Source organism: Anticarsia gemmatalis, chromosome 2 (assembly GCF_050436995.1).
Source record: "Anticarsia gemmatalis isolate Benzon Research Colony breed Stoneville strain chromosome 2, ilAntGemm2 primary, whole genome shotgun sequence".
Classification (NCBI taxonomy): Eukaryota; Metazoa; Arthropoda; class Insecta; order Lepidoptera; family Erebidae; genus Anticarsia; species Anticarsia gemmatalis.
In genome coordinates, this window is record NC_134746.1 from 12,672,755 (window position 1) to 12,691,610 (window position 18,856).

The following is an 18,856-nucleotide window of genomic DNA, read 5'->3' on the forward strand; positions in this document are numbered from 1 at the left end:
TTGCGACTTCAATCGTGTGCCAATATAGTTTCGTGTGTAAATCGAACACACGAAATATTGACGTGACTAGCTAGTATAGTAATAGTAGTTTTTGTTACCTTAGTATTATTTTTACTAAAATTGCCAATAGTAACTAAATCATATTTTTGATAATCCTGTTCTTTTTTCCCCCCTAGACTGTCGTTGAAAAGTCATACATTAACACTAACTACTCAATACTTTGTCCTGCAAAATTTTGATTTGGTCGCCACATATATTATAGTTTGTCATAGAATATAATAGTGGATATTATTGTACCTAATTAGTTAATAATTATGATGTAACTACATTATTGTATTGGTACACACCGATATAAGAATAGTTGTAACAATAAATAAATAAATTTTAAAAAAATGCTACAAATTATTCATTCCGACGATAATAAAAAAACACTCACCAAAAAAGTTACATTAACTTGTTAACTTACTAAATCATAAATATGAGTAGAAAAGGTACATTGGTATATAACCCGTTAACTTTCAAGTAGTACCTTCTACATACTCTAGAGTATGTAGGAGGACAAGGAACACACTCACTCCTGAGTAGGTACTCAAGAGTGAGTGTGGTCCTTGTCCTCCTTACGTCACTTAACATATGAGGTAGCGCACTCAAATTGAACACGCTAATTTGCACATGTACTCTCATAATTAGCTGTACTTAGTGACTGTTAAGTTAATTTTACAATATTTGTACATTTAACTTGTGTGACAGCATGGCAGACTCCTAACTCCACCCTATTTCGGGAGGAGGTCCTTACCCAGCAGTGGGACAATCACGGGTTAAAAAACTCACTATTGTTTGAATTTATTAAATCATAGAACCTTCAAACCTTTTTTATCACACTTTAACGAATAAAATACTATTTTAGCCCATATTTCACGTCCCTGGATAAATGTAAATTACTTTTTTATCTCGCAAAATAAGATCAAAATCCTATATTATTGTATTAGTGTTTAAGGGATAAAAATGATAACCATCTACAAGAGAGAGAGATTCTATGGAAAATTTTAAAGATTAGCCGTACGTAACATAGTTAAAAGAGGTTTTAAACATACTACTAATTACAATAATCACCATCCAAGCGGTGCCTCATATTGTCAAAGCAAATTGAATCAGATTAAGCAAACTTACACGATAGATTAACAAAGTTAATTATTTTATGAATATTTGCACATATCTTAGGAACAAAGACTTTTATTTGCAAGAACGATTGTTATCTCGTTTACACAGTTAAATGAACTCGATAGTTTTTCCGCGTTTGTCTCATGTCTGAAGAATTATAATCATAACAAATATATACGTCAACGGTAGTCTGAAAAATACTTCTTTGTATTTTTGGGACAGACTTAACCATTGCCAGGTAACTTTTTTAGGATAATAATGGTTGGATATTTTCATGCAATATGGTTACAATAAAAAGAGACCATTTCGGGGTATACAATTTTGAAAAAAAATTATGTAATCCGTCCGAAGACCTTTTTTTTGACATACTTAGCCATCGCCCAATATCTTTTTTCGAGCAATACTGGGCATGGGATCACTTCGAAGGTCTCTACACTATTTCCAATAAAAATAATCCGTCTACAGAAGGCGGAGTAGCTAGTAATCATACATTAACCCTAGAAAGATAACCTACGCCTCAGAGGCGCCCGCGTCCGTTTGAAATTGCTGTCTCTTTCTAATGAGCTATCTACCTGTCCTTTTTAGTTAGTTGTAGTTAAGTTAGTTCATTAAAAAAAAAATATTAATATATCGTACGCCTCTAAAGCGCATGGTTATCTTTTGTGGCAGTCAAAATATGGTTATCTTTCTAGGGTTAAGATAACATAGTACTCTAACAATCGGTACAAACTAACGAGCTGAAAGCGCACAGTGGCAGCGGTGTGGTTCTTACCTTTAAATTTTGCTGTATTAAACAAGAAAACGCGTGATGCAAACCAACAAAATTGCAAGTAGTTATGAGTATTTTTGTATATAAGATAAGGTTCTTCATGACAATACAAACAGTAAAAGAAAATTGTTGATCATAACATGTAGAGCTCGAGAAAGCGGGGAATGAAAATTAGAGGGACTACAGGACTCTATGTCAAGGTAACGAAGAAACAAACATTACCTCCTGGAAAAGCGTAATCTAGTTAAATAAAAGGAATACCTAAAGAGAAGAAAATAACGGCAAGGAAATATTTAATAAGCTGTTTCTTGTGAATTTGTCTTCGAATTACTTTAGTTACGTAGAAATATTGGCCCTTAGAACTTTAAAACTATTGCGTTGTATGTCTACTACGTAATATTTTATAGGTAATAATGTGAACAAATTGTGACAACGACGAGCAAAAGAAAAGCAATCAAAGGAAAAATGCATGATCACGTCGATTCACGAATAGTACAAGACAATTATTTGCCTAGTTGTTATTCTACGATATAAATTATGAATACAATCAACAACATCTTCACTAGCTCAAAAAAACGTGACAAATCTCAAGCAAGCTATCTCAAACATTATAAAATAGATCATGTCTGTAACTACTAATTTATCAGATAATTCGTAGTTAAATGAGTATGAGTTTCACTTGATAAATGACGATATTATCTGTAAGTGTTCTGTACTGAAGGAAGTGGGAAACGATGAACGATTTCGTTTTCTACGTGGAAAACTGTGCGAATAAAACTGTGTATGTGTATTGTTATTTCCTATGTAAACCTTTACGATATTGTTTTTTTAAGTTTTGATCTTTTCTTTCAAAAGTTATCTTCTATTGTTCGATAATTTAAAAGGCTCTGTACAAGTAAATAATCTTAGTTTAATAATTTCTAACAGTAGTATAATTGTGGAGGTGAGGAGCTAATACGTAGGAATGCCATGATAATTTATTATGTATAGCAAAGAAAATTTAAAAGCAGCTAAATCAGATTAATCTAAGATTTGATTCTTGATTTATTTATTCAGAAATGGGATTAAGCACTTAACACTTACGAGTTGATTTTAGTTAATTTGTGACTAAATATTCCATTGTATTTTTTTAATGCCTAATTATATTTACTTCTTCATAAAACCTAGAACATGTCAGCCTCTGCTCAAACTCTTTCGCAAGATATAAGCACGATATTCAGTGATAAGTATCTAGCGTAACATTGACTCGCTATCTGAGAGACGTGCAATATAATATAAAGTATTAAACAAACAGCTCTTTATGATGAGACACTTCGTAGGCCTGAAGATTGACGATCTGCAAACAAAGGACTGACTCTATTTTTAATGAAGCGTGTTGTAATTATAACGTTAGGTGCAAAGTTCTTGTAAAAAGGTAGGATAGCTTGGTAAATAATTTTCGTAGACCTCTTTTTTATTTTTGCGTTACATTTTTAAAAAATATACTCAATTCTAAATAGCTAAACGGGTCTTAAACCCGACCAGAAAATAAAGGTGCCTTATTTGTTGCCCGATATTTGGACCGAGTTGGGTATTATACTGTTCCTTGAAATTTTGTATAGTTATTTTTGAAGTGTGCACAAATACTGTTGTTATTTATTTACATAAGTAGCAGTTTGTAGTGTCTAGGACTTAAGAAAGTATGTAATACTTTTAGGTCTCCAGATTATTCCAGATTTATGGAGAAGCAAAGAAAGCACCTTTCAGTATAAGCATAGTTTGTTTTAAAACAAATGCAATTTTCTTTTATTTGAGTATTTTTATACTTAGTATAGTATGATTTTGCAGCAATGCAGTAGGGTCGGTATTAAAATTATCTGCAAATTGTTTGCTTGTAAGAGCGTACATAATCTATCAATTAACGTCATTGTTTTAACATTGAGAAAACAAACTTATTGTTGTTATGAGGAAATTATCTACAGGGTTCGTAAAAAGATTGGAAAAGTGTGAGTGTGTACGAATTTTAAAAGTCTGCAAAATTACCCTGACATTTTCATTTAGTGAAATGATACTCTTTCAATCACGGGGTATATTACATAGTAACTGTTTAACACATTATTTCGAAAATTGAAAAATAATTATTTGCATTGCTTTTTCGATATTTACCTTCACAATACACATTGTACCTAAATAATAATCCTTGATTAATTTACCATAAAATCATTATTTCTCAAAAAGTGAAGCGACATTATACTCTAAAGCAGTAAGTAGCCGTGGTTTCTGGTACCCGCAAAATTTCAAAAAGTAAAACCATTTTAAGATTTCACTTTTCTTCTTACTGACATGATTGAAATCGCAATATAAAATTTCGATACCTCCATCGAACCATTTACGTGGAAGTTGCTGTAATAAACTTTTACTTGCGCAAAGACAATCACATTTTACAACGGTACACACGTTTTTCTCGAAGCCAATGATCAGAAATGTGACGTAACTTGTGCAATGAAGACAGATATACGTTATGAAAGTGCTGACACAGTAAAAAGTGGTTAAATCAAGATACAACTTGATTTTTTGATAATATAATTTGTGAAAATATTTTTCGAATTGAATAACGCGATCTAATCCATACAGAATCGAGAATATTCGCTAGATTAATTATAAAAGTGACGTAACATAATATCCTCATAAAAAATAAGGAAGATTTCAAATTTAAAATCAAAACTTTTAAATTAAAAACATACAAAACAAATCTACAATAAACATTTTAACAATTAAACATTTAAGAATAGGTACTTACGTTTTTCCGGACCTTGCCCCATCACAATCCCAAAACCAAGGGCTAAGCAAACTAGGGAAACTTCCCAACCCTTCATGATGACGTCACAGGTATTCGGGAATCGTCGGGAACAGTCGGGATCGGTCGGGACGCAGCGACGCACGCACCAGCCGTCTCACGTCTAAGAAAAATGATACAATATAATTATGATAAAGCAGTCTGTGATGGAGATAAGATAATATTATCATCTGTAATTAATTAGCGATAGGAAAAATACTTGTCACGAGATGAAGGGACGGAGTGGGGAGATATAGCTGACTTCGTACTAGTTTCTAGGAAATTATTATATAGTATGTAAAGATACGTCTACAATATTCTTTTTATTATAAATATAACTATTTAAAAAATAAGGCATATAAAATGAAAGCAATAATATAAGTGGTGGTTTATATGGGTTCAGTTCTTTGATTTATTAAATATTTTAACAATTAATATCTTCAAAATGTTCTAGGCTCTATAGTTTTCAACGTTTGGATAAAAGAATCACCGTAACAAAAAATGCATTTTTTACAGGTCACTGAAGTATCAGGGATGTTTTAAATTCTGAATCGTGGTCAATTCAGATTTTAAAACATCATTGATATTTTGAACAGCTAAAAACCCCGTATACAAAACTCTCTACTAAGTTGCAGGACTTTAGCGTATAGTATACTCTATAGCAGCGGCTCCCAACCTTTTCTTAGCCCGGGACCACTTTTATATTAGGTATTCTTGTTAGCAGGGACCACTATGCAAGTATATCCTAACATTATAAAGCTGAAGAGTTTGTTTGTTTGAAGGCGCTAATCTCAGGAAACTACTACTGGTCCGATTTGAAAAATTCTTTCAGTGTTAGATAGCCCATTTATCGAGGAAGACTAAATATATCATCACGCTACGATCAATAGGAGCAGAGTACCAGTAAAAAATGTTACAAAAACGGGGGAAAATTTCACCCATACCCATCACCCCTTTCATGTGAGGCAACCGAAGTTGCGCGGGCAGCTAGTTAAAAATAAATTATAATAATCATCCTGGAAATTTAAATTTTTTATATCATTCGTGGTATTTTTACTTCCACGGACCACTGGTGGTCCGCGGACCACTGGTTGGGAACCACTGCTCTATTCAGCTCTATAATATGTTGTTGTGTGTAGTTTATTAACACGTTTCCTTTACACATCACTTGTAAGGCTGCCTCGTGGTGGAAACACGTGAATTTACTTAAATAAGGGGTTGGAAGTTGTGTAATACATGATTTGTTGGTCGATATTAATATACTGGTACGCTTTCGTGGCGTAATTATAACATTGCTGAGATTGGCAGAGCGATAATTTATAAAAAAGTATATGCTATTATGTTATTTTTAGCCAAAAAGAAAAACTTCGCGTATATGATAAAAAAACAATTTTTGAATTTTAAAACAGGGGACTGACTCATGTGAAATATTTACAGATTTCTATCTACCCTTTGAATATAAGTGGGCTATATTTTCGGGTATTTACGGTGTTACAGGTTCAGATATACAACCTTACCGACCCTGTACGATTGTTAAGTTTAGTAAAGTTTTTTATAACAACACTTTTGCTATAGGTTAAGATAGAAATATTAAAGGCAGCATTAATTTTAACAGCAGTAGTACCTAGTACCCAAAAATGGTTTTAAGAAAAGCACAATTTCAAAATTACCTCAAATAAGAAATATTTTATAGTTAAGTTACATGTTTCTTTGAACTATCGAAGTAAGTACAGTACCTACCTTTATTAAGTGGCGTACCACCGTGACGGTTATTGAACTGGCAATAAAAGAAACAATGCATACTGATATCACTTCATGTTTGTATGTATGTATTAGGGTGGTCCAAAAAAATTTTTTTTTAGTTATCACTTTCGCCACGGGCTTAATTTGTTACACGTATTTGAAATAATAACGTTGCAAAATTTGAACAAGGTAGCTTTAGTAGAAGTGGGTGCTCAAAGCAGTTATACTTTTGATTTTTTTGTGAAAAGTGCAAATTTTTCTTTCACTGTTATAGGTCTTTTTTGGGTATTAAACTAAGCTAATTCATTATATATATGACTGTTTAAGTGTTTAAAACTAAAAAATATATTAAAAAACAGTGTTTTGTTACATAAAATAGGGACAAAATATGTTCAATAACTCGACAAAACCACGATATTTTTCTTTTGGGTTGTTGAGATGTGGAACCCTTATCAAGGCTCAATCAACATCTTACTCTTCGGCAAGTTTTGCTTCTTTATCACCACTTAGTTATTGAACATATAAATTTGATAAATTCTGCGCGCGGTCTTATTGAAAATGTGGTGGAAATATGGAAAAAATCGGGAATTTCGACAAGACAATTAGACCATTGCGTAGAGAAATTTATTAAAAATCTTCATAATTATAGTCATAATCACTGTGCTTTGGTCAGTCAAGCTCTCTTCAAATACCACTATTCAAGAGATTCAGTGATACATGGGAGACTTTTTCGAAAAAGCAGTATGATAGTCTGATTGATAATTCGGATACGGAAAATTTCGCCCTGAACACACTTGACACTCTTACCATCGTAAAAGCTGGGGAAAACAAGTTAGCGATTACTACAAGGAGTTGATTGAACTCACTATGATCGTTTGAACAAACCACCTTCTAAATTCATTGGCTGGCCCCAGGTCCAATACACCACGCTCGATGGATGTCTAAATTGAGTTATGCAATGAAGATTTTTCTTTTCAGGCATTATTTACACAGACAGTTATTGTACAAATAATTCCTTAAAAGAATAATCTAACTAATTAAAAGTTAAGAACAGCTAATAGCTTGATTAATTAGTTTTGGTGCTCATAAATACACCAAGACTTGTATTGAAACGCCTTTAAAAACAGATGCACCAAGAAATGACTTGTTACTTTAAAAGAAGTTATAATTGTACGATGCCATTGATTTTGAAATAAGTAAAGCTGCAAGGAAGGTCTTAAAGCGTCACCTGTGGTATTTGCCAGACGAACTTATTATCTTTGCTCTGTTTTCCGACAAGCTTTTTTGTGGCGAGAAAATTGCCACAGTTCATCAAATGAATGCTGATCGTAGTTCTCGTCCAGAACGAGGTGACAGTCGTTAACTGTCATTTGATACACATTATATACTTTTGCGTCGGAAAGTTCGCTAAAAACAGATTTTCTACTAGATTTAAGGACTTCTGAGGTTTGGAATGAAAATGCTGATTATCTTTAAAGCAAAAGTTGCATAATTGCTTGTTATTAAAGAGGCTGCGGAAGGGGGTGTGAAACTATTTGAAGACTACAATAGCTTGCTCACTAAGGACGAGGAAGAAAAACAATATATTATTACATTTAGTTGAAAAAAAACATGCAACTTGTGTCTACTGAAACTTCTAAAAAGGAGTTAACTAACTCAGTTTTAGATTGATCATAAAAGTTTTTACAATAACAAAAATTAGTTTTTGCTTTGATCATTCATTTTATGTGCCTTTTAACTACTTATTACAATAAAAAGTCTTACTTTGATGTACCTGTAGTGAAATGTATGCTCATACCCTTTTTGGATATTTTACTAAAATTTTAATATTTTCATCGCCGTTGAGCATCCACTATTACATAAGATAGAAAGCTGATTTTTTAAATATATAATAAGTATGATTGGTGTAACAAAATGGGAGGGTGGCGAAACTTCTATTTGAAAAAAAAATGTTTCCCCTATATCGGTGGACCACCCTAGTATGTATGTACAAGTAGGCCACTATGTCATAGTGATAAGCATGGCATTTCTATGGAGAGACTTAAAAGATTAACAATGGTGTAACGCCATCTAGGTGTTTTCAGTGGAACTAATTATGTAGGCACTGATAATAAAAATATTATTGTTCCTTTAGGGACTGATTTGTCAAACTTCTGAATAATTATATTTTAATGAAGTTATTTGACTATAAAAAATAGTTCTTTACCATTTTTCAGTCAAATCATCTTGACCATTTTGATAGCTTTGCAGTTTTTTTTAATACTTATAAAATTAAAGGTTTCTAATACACCATGGTTATTTATAGGTCAACCAATTTTGACTTGGAAGGTTATAAAACTCGCTAGAGCAAATGTAGTGGTTGTGAAAATTACTACAGTACCTACATATGTCGCCAGTAACGTTAAAAGGCGTCCTTGGTGCAGTGGGTGGTCGCCACATCGTCGAGTCACTACACTCGCTACAAATACGCCAGGTGGTCGAAGATTCGATTACCACACGACACAAACACTTGTAGGTTCCAAAAATTATTAAGTATTCGTAAATTCTATGAACTGTATATTTGTTAAGTCGCTCGTAAATAATGTCAATACATTAATCTATATATATAAAAATGCAAACCCGTTTTCCTTGGTCAAGGCATCACGCGTGAATGACTGGACCGATTTTACTAATTCTTTTTGTGTTGTAGAGTCATTCGGGTCAAGTGTGCGCACTTTCACCTTTGGGACCACATTGTGAATTAGAACAGTGTAATCAGTAAAATAAAAGTAACAAATCAAAATAAACATTTATTAGACTACAATTTGGAAGATTAACTAAATCTGTAAGTATATTAGTTTTCATTCAAACAGACAAAAACAACTGAAAGTCGGAATGCGAACACTTGACCCGTGTTGTGGGTAAGTGTGCGCACAGCTATGGGGTAAATAGACGCACTTGGGGCAAGCGAACGTATTGGTTAATTTGACCGAAATTAATGATATTAATTAAATTGTTTCACCAAAATTATCTAGCCTTTGAAGTAAATTTAATGAAAATTAACCAGAACCAAACATCTCCTTCTCAGAAAATCCAAACACAAAACCAACAAAACTACTTGAACATTCTAGGTATAAATATAAAAAAAAAATACCTAATCAAATTGAATAATTTGTACTGTTTCTGGCTTAAACCGACCTATTGAAGATGCAGCTACAAAAAGTTTAATTTAAGTATTTTGCGAAGACATGACTCGCTTATACTAATTGCTTTACTTTTACCCTGTTCAATTAGAGCTTTTGCTTTAGCGATTTGTTGTAACAGTCGCAAGTTCAGGTTTTTTTCTAATATAATTTCGAAGCATGGCGCTACACTTAAACAAATAAGTAAATAAGAGTTTATTTGGTACTAAAATTATATAAATTTATTATTATCTATAAGAATCCGGGCAAGTGTGCGCGTGCGCCCACTTACCCGCGCACACTTTCCCGCAGGCCCCAAAATTGAATATAAGAACCGCTGAGTCCAAAGTAATGAATATAACTTTATATCACGCTTACAAATTTCAACAACAATAACCATTTAATTAAAAAAACATGACTTTCCTGGTCTTGCTTTACAATCTTGCGTGTCAGAATGTTTTCCAAACAATAAGAAAGACACAATCAAATGGCCTAAAACAGTTTTTTGCGAATAAATAAAAAACAAAGAGTGGTGCGGCGCACTGACATGTCGCGACTAGTTCACGTCACTTGCAGCTACGATTGACCAAAACAGTCACACCCGTCCCCTCACCCCGATCAGAGATATAGGCCCTGCGCTCACTTACCCACTGCGAACAGTTACCCCGAATGACTCTATTTGTTATTATTAGAAGAAGGTTCTTACGGAAAAAAATATTAAGAAAATCTCAGAAATATTGAAAAATAGACATTTAATTTTGCATATTTTAGGGTCAGCTAGTTGATAATATTTTAATTTAAGGGATTTGATATATTTTAAACACTTTTATCGATAGCAAAAGGAATGAGATTCCTTTTAGAAACACAGTAGTTTACATGTTCCCACAACCAAAACAGATCCACAAATCACTCTATAAAAAATCTAAAAATATTATTAAAAAACTATCTTTGAATCTTAAGTAGTGTGTTAAGACATAAATAACTAGTTCTCACGGCAAGGCCGGATTCTTATCAGACAAATGATGCTACACCGATTGAAATACTATCATTATGTTCTAAGACCGTAGCCGCCTACGAATGCCATGTTTACTGTTTAAAATTGAAGTTTTGGTGATAAAAGCTTTGGGTGGACTAGATCAGAGATGAATCTAGTTTTTTTTTATAAGTGCAAGGTGATTAAAGCTCATGTTGATATGCATATTTATTTGATTTATTTACTTTATTTGATTAAACTAAGGATTGTTCATATGTAAAAAAGGAATAAAAAGAGGCAGTCGATTTACCTACTTAAGTTTTTCTCAATTTGCTCTGTTGAATTACTACGGTCTGTATAATTGTATTTTCTTGGATAAAAATAATTTAAAGAAAATATACTATGATATCATAATAATTCATAACGCTTGCAAAACCTACTCAAACTTATTAAAAATTAATTAATTTTGCATTATTACAACAAAGCTTAAAAATCTTAAAAAAATTGCCTAATACATTATAACATCATGTCCTAGAAATTCACAAACAACCATAAACAAACAAGTATTCAGAAACAACATGTAAATGTAAAATTCCCCACAAAAATCCATTATAAATCTCACAGCCCTATTCCAAATAATTGAGCCGAACTACAGATGATTTTAAAACAATAGTGGAACAATAGTGTAATACTAGTGTAATTCCTAGGCGAGTCTCGGTCTACCGCGTGTCGCACTTCACACGGCGACCAGTGCGCCGTGACGAGAAATTGTTACGTGAACGGGAATCTGGGGAATTGGACTATCTACTGATTTTGTTAACCATCTAAAATATATGTGTGCTGCATTCCGCGCATTCATATACAAGAAAAATCATGATCGAGTTGTAATTTACTAATTTTCCCAAAATCGTAAGTTCTCTAAGTCTTCACAAATAAATTAATATTATGTATTCATAAATCACACGATACCACGTTTTTTTTAAGAAAGGATAGACTCTGGGTGGAATTTGGAAGCAAAAGAGATCTGTTAACAGTTATTAAATCAATGCCCTTTCACGCAATTGATCAGCGAGAAAGTCTTTTACTATCTGCTACCCATGACTGTCCCACTGGTTGCCAAGAATCTCCTCCCGTATTTTAGGGAGTTAAGCCTTGAAAAAATGCCTTACTAATTCACGATTTGAATATTCAAACTACTAAATAATTAATTCGGCATGCAACCAGCGCATTTGCGGACAGAAACAAGTCACTCTACACTTTTTTTTATATAAATATCTTACTGTTATTCAAAACCATTCTCTACTTAACATTCCATGGATATCAGTAATGCATTCGACATGATCGGGCTCACACGATTGTGCAAACATCTTCGAGTTTTTGCCGCCATACGCAATACACAACTGAAACTTGGTCATCATACAGTCTTAAGAATATAGGCGCTCACAGCCAGTTGTGCTCACCGGTCGATAAACGATCTGTGGGTTAAGCAACCGTTGTCGCAGTAATTCTATAGATGGGTGACCGCTTAGTGGTATATTGAACTGTGCGTCTGCGTGCTTCGGATGGCCCGTAAAAAGTCGGTCCCGGTTGTTGTCGATAAAGATAACAATTAACAACAACTTTGACACTAGGTTGACCACTAACCATACGGTAGATAGATAGTCTCAAGTATTTATCGAACAATTATTATTGGTGTTGAGTAACTTTTTGTTTGTGTTAATCGATTTTCAATATTGCAATGCGATTTAAATTTGGCATTTTGGTTGAAATTGTTTTTTTGGTGTTTTTTTTTTTGGGTTAAATGTTATGTAAATAAGTGCTTTTAGTGTTAATGTTGTGTTGTTACATTATATTATTATGTATTTAATGATATTATGTTATGAATTTTTATTCAACTTGTACTATAATATCAGTTCAGTAGGTTATGAACAGCTAACGATTCTAAAGAATTGAATTGCTTTCCGTACCTTTTGGTTAAAGTATCGTTAGATTTGTCTAAAATATACATTTTTATAGAGCATATGCTTGTACCTTGTTACTTAGAAGTCATGAAATATTAATCCAAACATGAACAGAAAATCGTAAACTTATTCGAATGAAGAAATTTTTTTTTCATATTCAGTAGTGTTGTTAAGTTTTTTTGTACTTACTTTACCGTAAATCCAAGAAACTAAATATCTAATAAACACATAAACAGATTTAATACTGATCTAACACCTAGCACCTCGTAATACGCTTGTAATTGCCAATCAGATCACAAAGAAGAGAGTATGGGAGTATTACTAGACAGCAAACTCCATCTCAATCATCACATTGACAAAATCCTTGCGAACGCTTATCGCATGTATGGCTTTGTCATGAGATCAACTAAGGACTTTAAAGATGAAGATACGTATATTCATCTTTACAGGTCTTTGATTAGATCACAACTTGAATATGCAGTTTTGATCTGGAATCCGCTTTACGATAAGTACTCGAATAGCTTGGAACGTGTTCAGCAAAAGTTTGTGAAGACACTTAACTATCGTTGTGGCTATGATTCATCTGCTCAATGCAATCAATTATTGAATTTAAAGTCTAGACGTCTATTTTTAGAAGTAATGTTTCTTTTTGACTTATGTCGCAACAAATATGACTGTCCAGATATAACAAATAAATTATGCTACATTGTGCCTAGAACCATAATTAGGCGCGAGGTGCGCGAATATCCGGTTTTTGCTGTCTTTTCTTGCAGGACTAACGCCGGTGTCCGTGCACCTCTGCACCGTATAACTAAGAATTATAATACTCATTTTACAGACTTAGATATATTTTCATTGTCTTATTCCAGATTCAGAAACGCATTGCTAAAGACTATCACAACAAATGTAATCTTAGATAGAAACTAAAATTACGTATTTTTAAAATCAATGTATGTAACGTAATGTATATAATGCACCTTTATGGTTCCCTCATTTTTTATTTTTTTATAAATATACAGGGTGTCCCAAAACTCAACGATAATCCGTGACAGGATGAAAGGCCAAGTCATACCGGTTCTAGAAAAAATAAAAAAAAAATTCCATATCACTTAGTTCAGCAATAATAGACACTTTTCAAAAAAGTTGAAATTTCACACCCTTGGTCGCATTTTCAAGTTCTGTGATCACCAATGTCACAATTTCACTGTGTTTTTTTGAATTTCGTGATCTTCATTAAATATGCTATTGATCGTAAAACAAATTAATGCACAAAACATTGTTAATTTAATAAAAAAAGTTAAGTTTTAGTGAGTCATGGTTCACAAAAATATCGTTAGTTAACTTTGACGTTTCATATTGAAAAAAAAATGTACTACACTACCCTTGGCAAGTTATTTCAAAAGTTGGCGCATTTAATCAAGATTTCAAAACTGTGCAACACTTGTCACTTTTCTTGCCATTAAAAATGTTATTTTTATTTGAACGACGAGTATACTCGAAAATGGACGAACGCAGTGGTACAATTGTATGGCGTCCTCGTTCCCGCGATCTAAATCCAGTAGATATTTTTTACTGGGAATGCGTAAAAGAAAAAGTCTATTCGAAATCAATACAAAATCTATCAGAACTTCGCCAGAAAGTTGACACAGCGTCAGAGATAATAAATGCAAGGAATTTTGCTTGACTGGTGCAAAGGTCTTTTGTAAGGCGTTGCAGAGCCTGTATACGTGCCAGAGGAAAACAATTCGGAATTACTTTAGTTTAAGGAGAATAATTTAATAAGAACGATGGTTCGTTCATTTTTTTTTTATTATCATTACCTATTATGTTTATTACATTAAATATTGGTTATGGACTGACTCAATTACATCTTTACTAAAAATAATTGCTTTCCTCTGGCACGAATACAGGCTCTGCAACGGCGTACAAAAGATCTTTGCACCAGTCAAGCAAAATTCCTTGCATTTATTTCTTCTGACGCTGTGTCAATTTTCTGGCGAAGTTCTGATAGATTTTGTATTGATTTTGAATAGACTTTTTATTTTATACATTCCCAGTAAAAAATATCTACTGGATTAAGATCGGGGGAACGAGGAGGCCATACAATTGTACGACTGCGTTCGATCCATTTTCGAGGATACTCGTCGTTCAAATAAAAATAACATTTTTAATGGCAAGAAAAGTGACAAGTGTTGCACCATTTTGAAATCTTGATGAAATGCGCCAACTTTTGAAATAACTTGCCAAGGGTAGTGTAGTACATTTTTTTTTCAATATGAAGCGTCAAAGTTAACTAACGATAATTTTGTGAACCATGACTCACTAAAACTTAACTTTTTTTATTAAATTAACAATGTTTTGTGCATTAATTTGTTTTACGATTAATAGCATATTTAATGAAGATCACGAAATTCAAAAAAGTATAGCGAAATTGTGACATTGGTGATCACAGGACTTGAAAATGCGACCAAGGGTGTGGAATTTTAACTTTTTTGAAAAGTGTCTATTATTGCTGAACTAAGTGATATGGAATTTTTTTTTTATTTTTCCTAGAACCGGTATGACTTCACCTTTCATCCTGTCTCGGATTATCGTTGAGTTATGGGACACCCTGTATATATTCTTTAGTTTTAACTGGGTGCACCCGAGTTTGCTTAACTATATTCAATATTTCTTTACTAATACGTGGATAACGTTGTGAGCTACACATTTGTATAAAACTGTTTGTTAATATTTATTATTAAGAAAAGTGTGTAACTGTTTGTTTTCCCTAAATAAAATAAAAAATAAAAAAAAAAAAAATAAAAAAGAAATGAGGAGAAGTCACGCTGAGTTTCAGATTACATCACAATTCTCAATACTTCACTGTAAGTACGTTTAAACGACGATGGAAGATAATTATCGAAGACTCCAATGGTACAGTTTAACTGATAAATAGTTTGTATCACCAGGTTTGATTCCCGAATATCTGGTTGAGAGCAATTTAACATTGACAATATAATGTCAAGTAGCGATCGTTTCAATTTTAAATACTTGAAAATTAGTTCTTTTGGACGACGTTAGGGGCGCTGATCAGTTTTTTGATATTAAAAATCTCGATAGATGTTATTATTGGATGTCTATAAACTGTTCAAGTCAGAGGCATGTCTTAGCTTCTGGAGTTAAAAACAAACTACAGGAGGAAACAAACTAGGGGCGATATATTCCCTCCATCGGATTAGTGCCAAAGCCAAGAGCCTCCGTGGCGCAGTGGTTTAGGTCACCACGCCGCTACCATTGCGTCGGGAGATCGTGGGTTCGATTCCCACACGGGACATTATCGGTTTCGGGTGTGGTTGTACTTTATGCCCGTTGTTTGTATGTTATGTTTGTAAAAGTCCCCGCGACACAAGAGCAATTCTTAGTGTTGAAGTAGTCTTTTTAACAAAAAGCAAGACCTTTTTCTTAAGCAATTTTAATACAAATTTTAGTAAAGACTTAGTCAACTTACACCCTTGACGTAGAACCGTGATGATACAACAAATACATTTCTAATACTTACGAAATACTAATCCGTGTTAGAGAGAGACAAAAAATGGTTTTGTATCACGATAGATCGTGACCGCAGATAAGATGCGCGTGCGCATACAAAAAGAGGATCAGCAGAGGTTATGGTGTTGTCGAGTTGTTTTTTAGAAATTTCGTTACAAACAGTCTTACGTAGGAGTTTTATTGGATAAAATGATAAATGTTATCAGTATAAAAGGCAATTTTTTATAGTAATTATGTAAGAAGTGTAAAAGTATGAAAATAAAAAAAAAAAAAAATTTAACCTATTACTGTCCCACTGCTGGGCAAGGGTCTCCTCCCGTAATGAGGGAGGGGTTAGGCCTTGAGTCCACCACGCTGGCCAAGTGCGGGTTGGGGACTTTGAATGCCCTCAATAAATGTTTTAAACATATTTTAGGCATGCAAGGTTTCCTCACGATGTTTTCCTTCACCGTTGGAGCATGTGATAATTATTTCTAATACACACATAACTTCGAAAAGTCATTGGTGTGTTGCCTCGGGTTCGAACCTGCGACCACTGGCGTGGGAGGTGTCAACTTATACCACTCGGCTATCACTGCTCTTAAAGTATGACATTTTGATATTTATTGTTTCAATGTTTTGTGTTCGTATGATGTATGGGTTATTGGTTCCTATTTCATGGAACGACTTTATTTTCTGTGAGTTTCATTTTATGATGATTCTATAAGACAGGAATGGATTAAATTTCATCCAAATCAGGTAAATAGTTTAGGGACTGATTGATTTTGACGGTTAGGGTAGTGAGGGATACGCTCTTGATCTTGTCTCTAAAAGGCCTTGCGAGCTCATTCTAGGCCCGTTTCAATGGTTAGACTGTATTTTTCTTACATCTCATTATTCTGTAAATCATTGTTGAAGTGATTTAGTTTAAAAACCTTGTTACTTTGCTAAAGATTGTGACTAATACTTATACAGTTCTATGTGATTGGTATTTATCTTTTATTTCGATTCACTTCTGTTATACCTAAAACGAAAATAAATTTGAAAAGACCACTAGCGTCGACCCGGAAATAGAATCCTGTTACGATCAGTCGTAAATAAATTTGAAAAGACCACTAGCGTCGACCCGGAAATAGAATCCAGTTATCATCAGTCGTACACTGCCATCCATACCAAAGAGGCTGTTTATAATACAATATATTTAATTAATTACCACGATTAATAACTAACAAATAACATAGATATTAACTAGCGGACCCGACAGACGTTGTCCTGTCTACACGTCTTTAATTTGAAAATTGAAAACTTTTTTTAATAATCTAAACCATTCTCAGATCCCCTTGAACACACACAAAAAAAATCATCAAAATCTGTCCAGTCGTTTAAAAGAAGTTCAGTGACATACACACTTACAGAAGAATTATATATATAAAGATGAATATTTCTTTATTAAAACTGGCACAGACATTATTACGTTACACCACGTTTTATTAAGTATATCCGCGAAAGTAAAAGGCCTTGTTTTATTGCTCGAACTTTTAATTACACACTAAATTAACTGGACACTTTTTTCCATGCTTTTTTGCTGTTGAAAAACGTTATTCTTGGAGAAAATAAGTTAATTTATTTTTGTTTGTAGGATTATATTGGTCGGTGACTATTCGAAATGTGTAATGAACAACAATCATTGCTTTAAAGCAGGGGTTCCCAACCTTTTCTTAGTCCGGGATATTATTCTGGTTAGCAGGGACCACTATGTAAGTATATTAAAAATATTCGCGGACCATATTTTGGCTTCCACGGACCACTGGTTGGGAACCACTGCTTTAGAGTATATCTCGCGAGGACATCGATATTATTCTTTAAGTTTTTAAAAGGACGGAGACTTTTCATCAGGCTTGTAGTGTGTGTGACGTGACTCCTACCTATTCAAGTATACTTTTATATAATTGTATATGTCTTAGTATTATAGGAGAGAACAATATAGACGTTCAACCTGACAACACGTGTATCAATAAATCCCTACATTGCAGGCCAGCTAAACTGACCTAAGATAACTTTATTTCATCCTATTTTTCCCGATAAATGTACATTTATATTTGACTATGTAGTAATCTATAGAGTAGTTAATAATAATAATGATAATAATGTCCTCCTAGCCGATATGCGGCTACGGCGGTCAGTTTCATTGAAACTGGCCCTCTATGCAGGGCTTTGTTTATAGTGTCCAAGTGTGTGCACAATACACAGGTACACTCTCTATTCCATCACTCTCATAGCCCGGTGGGACGGATAACCGACACGACCAGTGAGAGGTCAGGCGCAGGACCGACGGCTTTACGTGCTCTCCGAGGCACGGAGGTCTTCGACCTCAACTTCCCAACTCAAGGCAATTTCTAAGAAATTCTTAACAGAAAATCTCAGGATTCGAACCCGAGACCTCTCGCACGGCAGCCGCATACACTACCGACCGCGCCACAGAGGCAGTTATAAATACATAAGTTACATAATGTAGTTAAGAAATACATAAAAGACAGGCCTAGTAAATTGTAAAATGAAACGACATTTTCTATGAACGAATGTAGAGTACTCATAAACAGAAGCCCAAAGGAAAAGTAAAAAGAAAAAAAAAAGGATAATTTGTAAAGGATCACAAAATCAAAACATGACCTACTCTCTCACCTGACCATACATCACCTGTTTTACACGTAAAGTACTGTTTGTGTTTATCTAAGTAAAACCGGACATGCACACAATCCGTAT

The 18,856-nt window shown here is 33.6% G+C and overlaps 1 protein-coding gene across 2 annotated transcripts in view; it reads right to left on the bottom strand.

The window, feature by feature from the left end:
- The window catches only part of LOC142985077 (uncharacterized), a 62,247-nt gene that overhangs the window by 14,776 nt on the left and 28,615 nt on the right, over positions 1 to 18,856 (bottom strand). For both annotated transcript variants that reach the window (XM_076133027.1, XM_076133017.1), the window contains exon 2: positions 4,710 to 4,869. In XM_076133027.1, coding sequence (XP_075989142.1) covers positions 4,710 to 4,785 — 76 coding nt within the window. In that variant the 5' untranslated portion in view covers positions 4,786 to 4,869. The remainder of the gene's footprint in view (positions 1 to 4,709; positions 4,870 to 18,856) is intronic.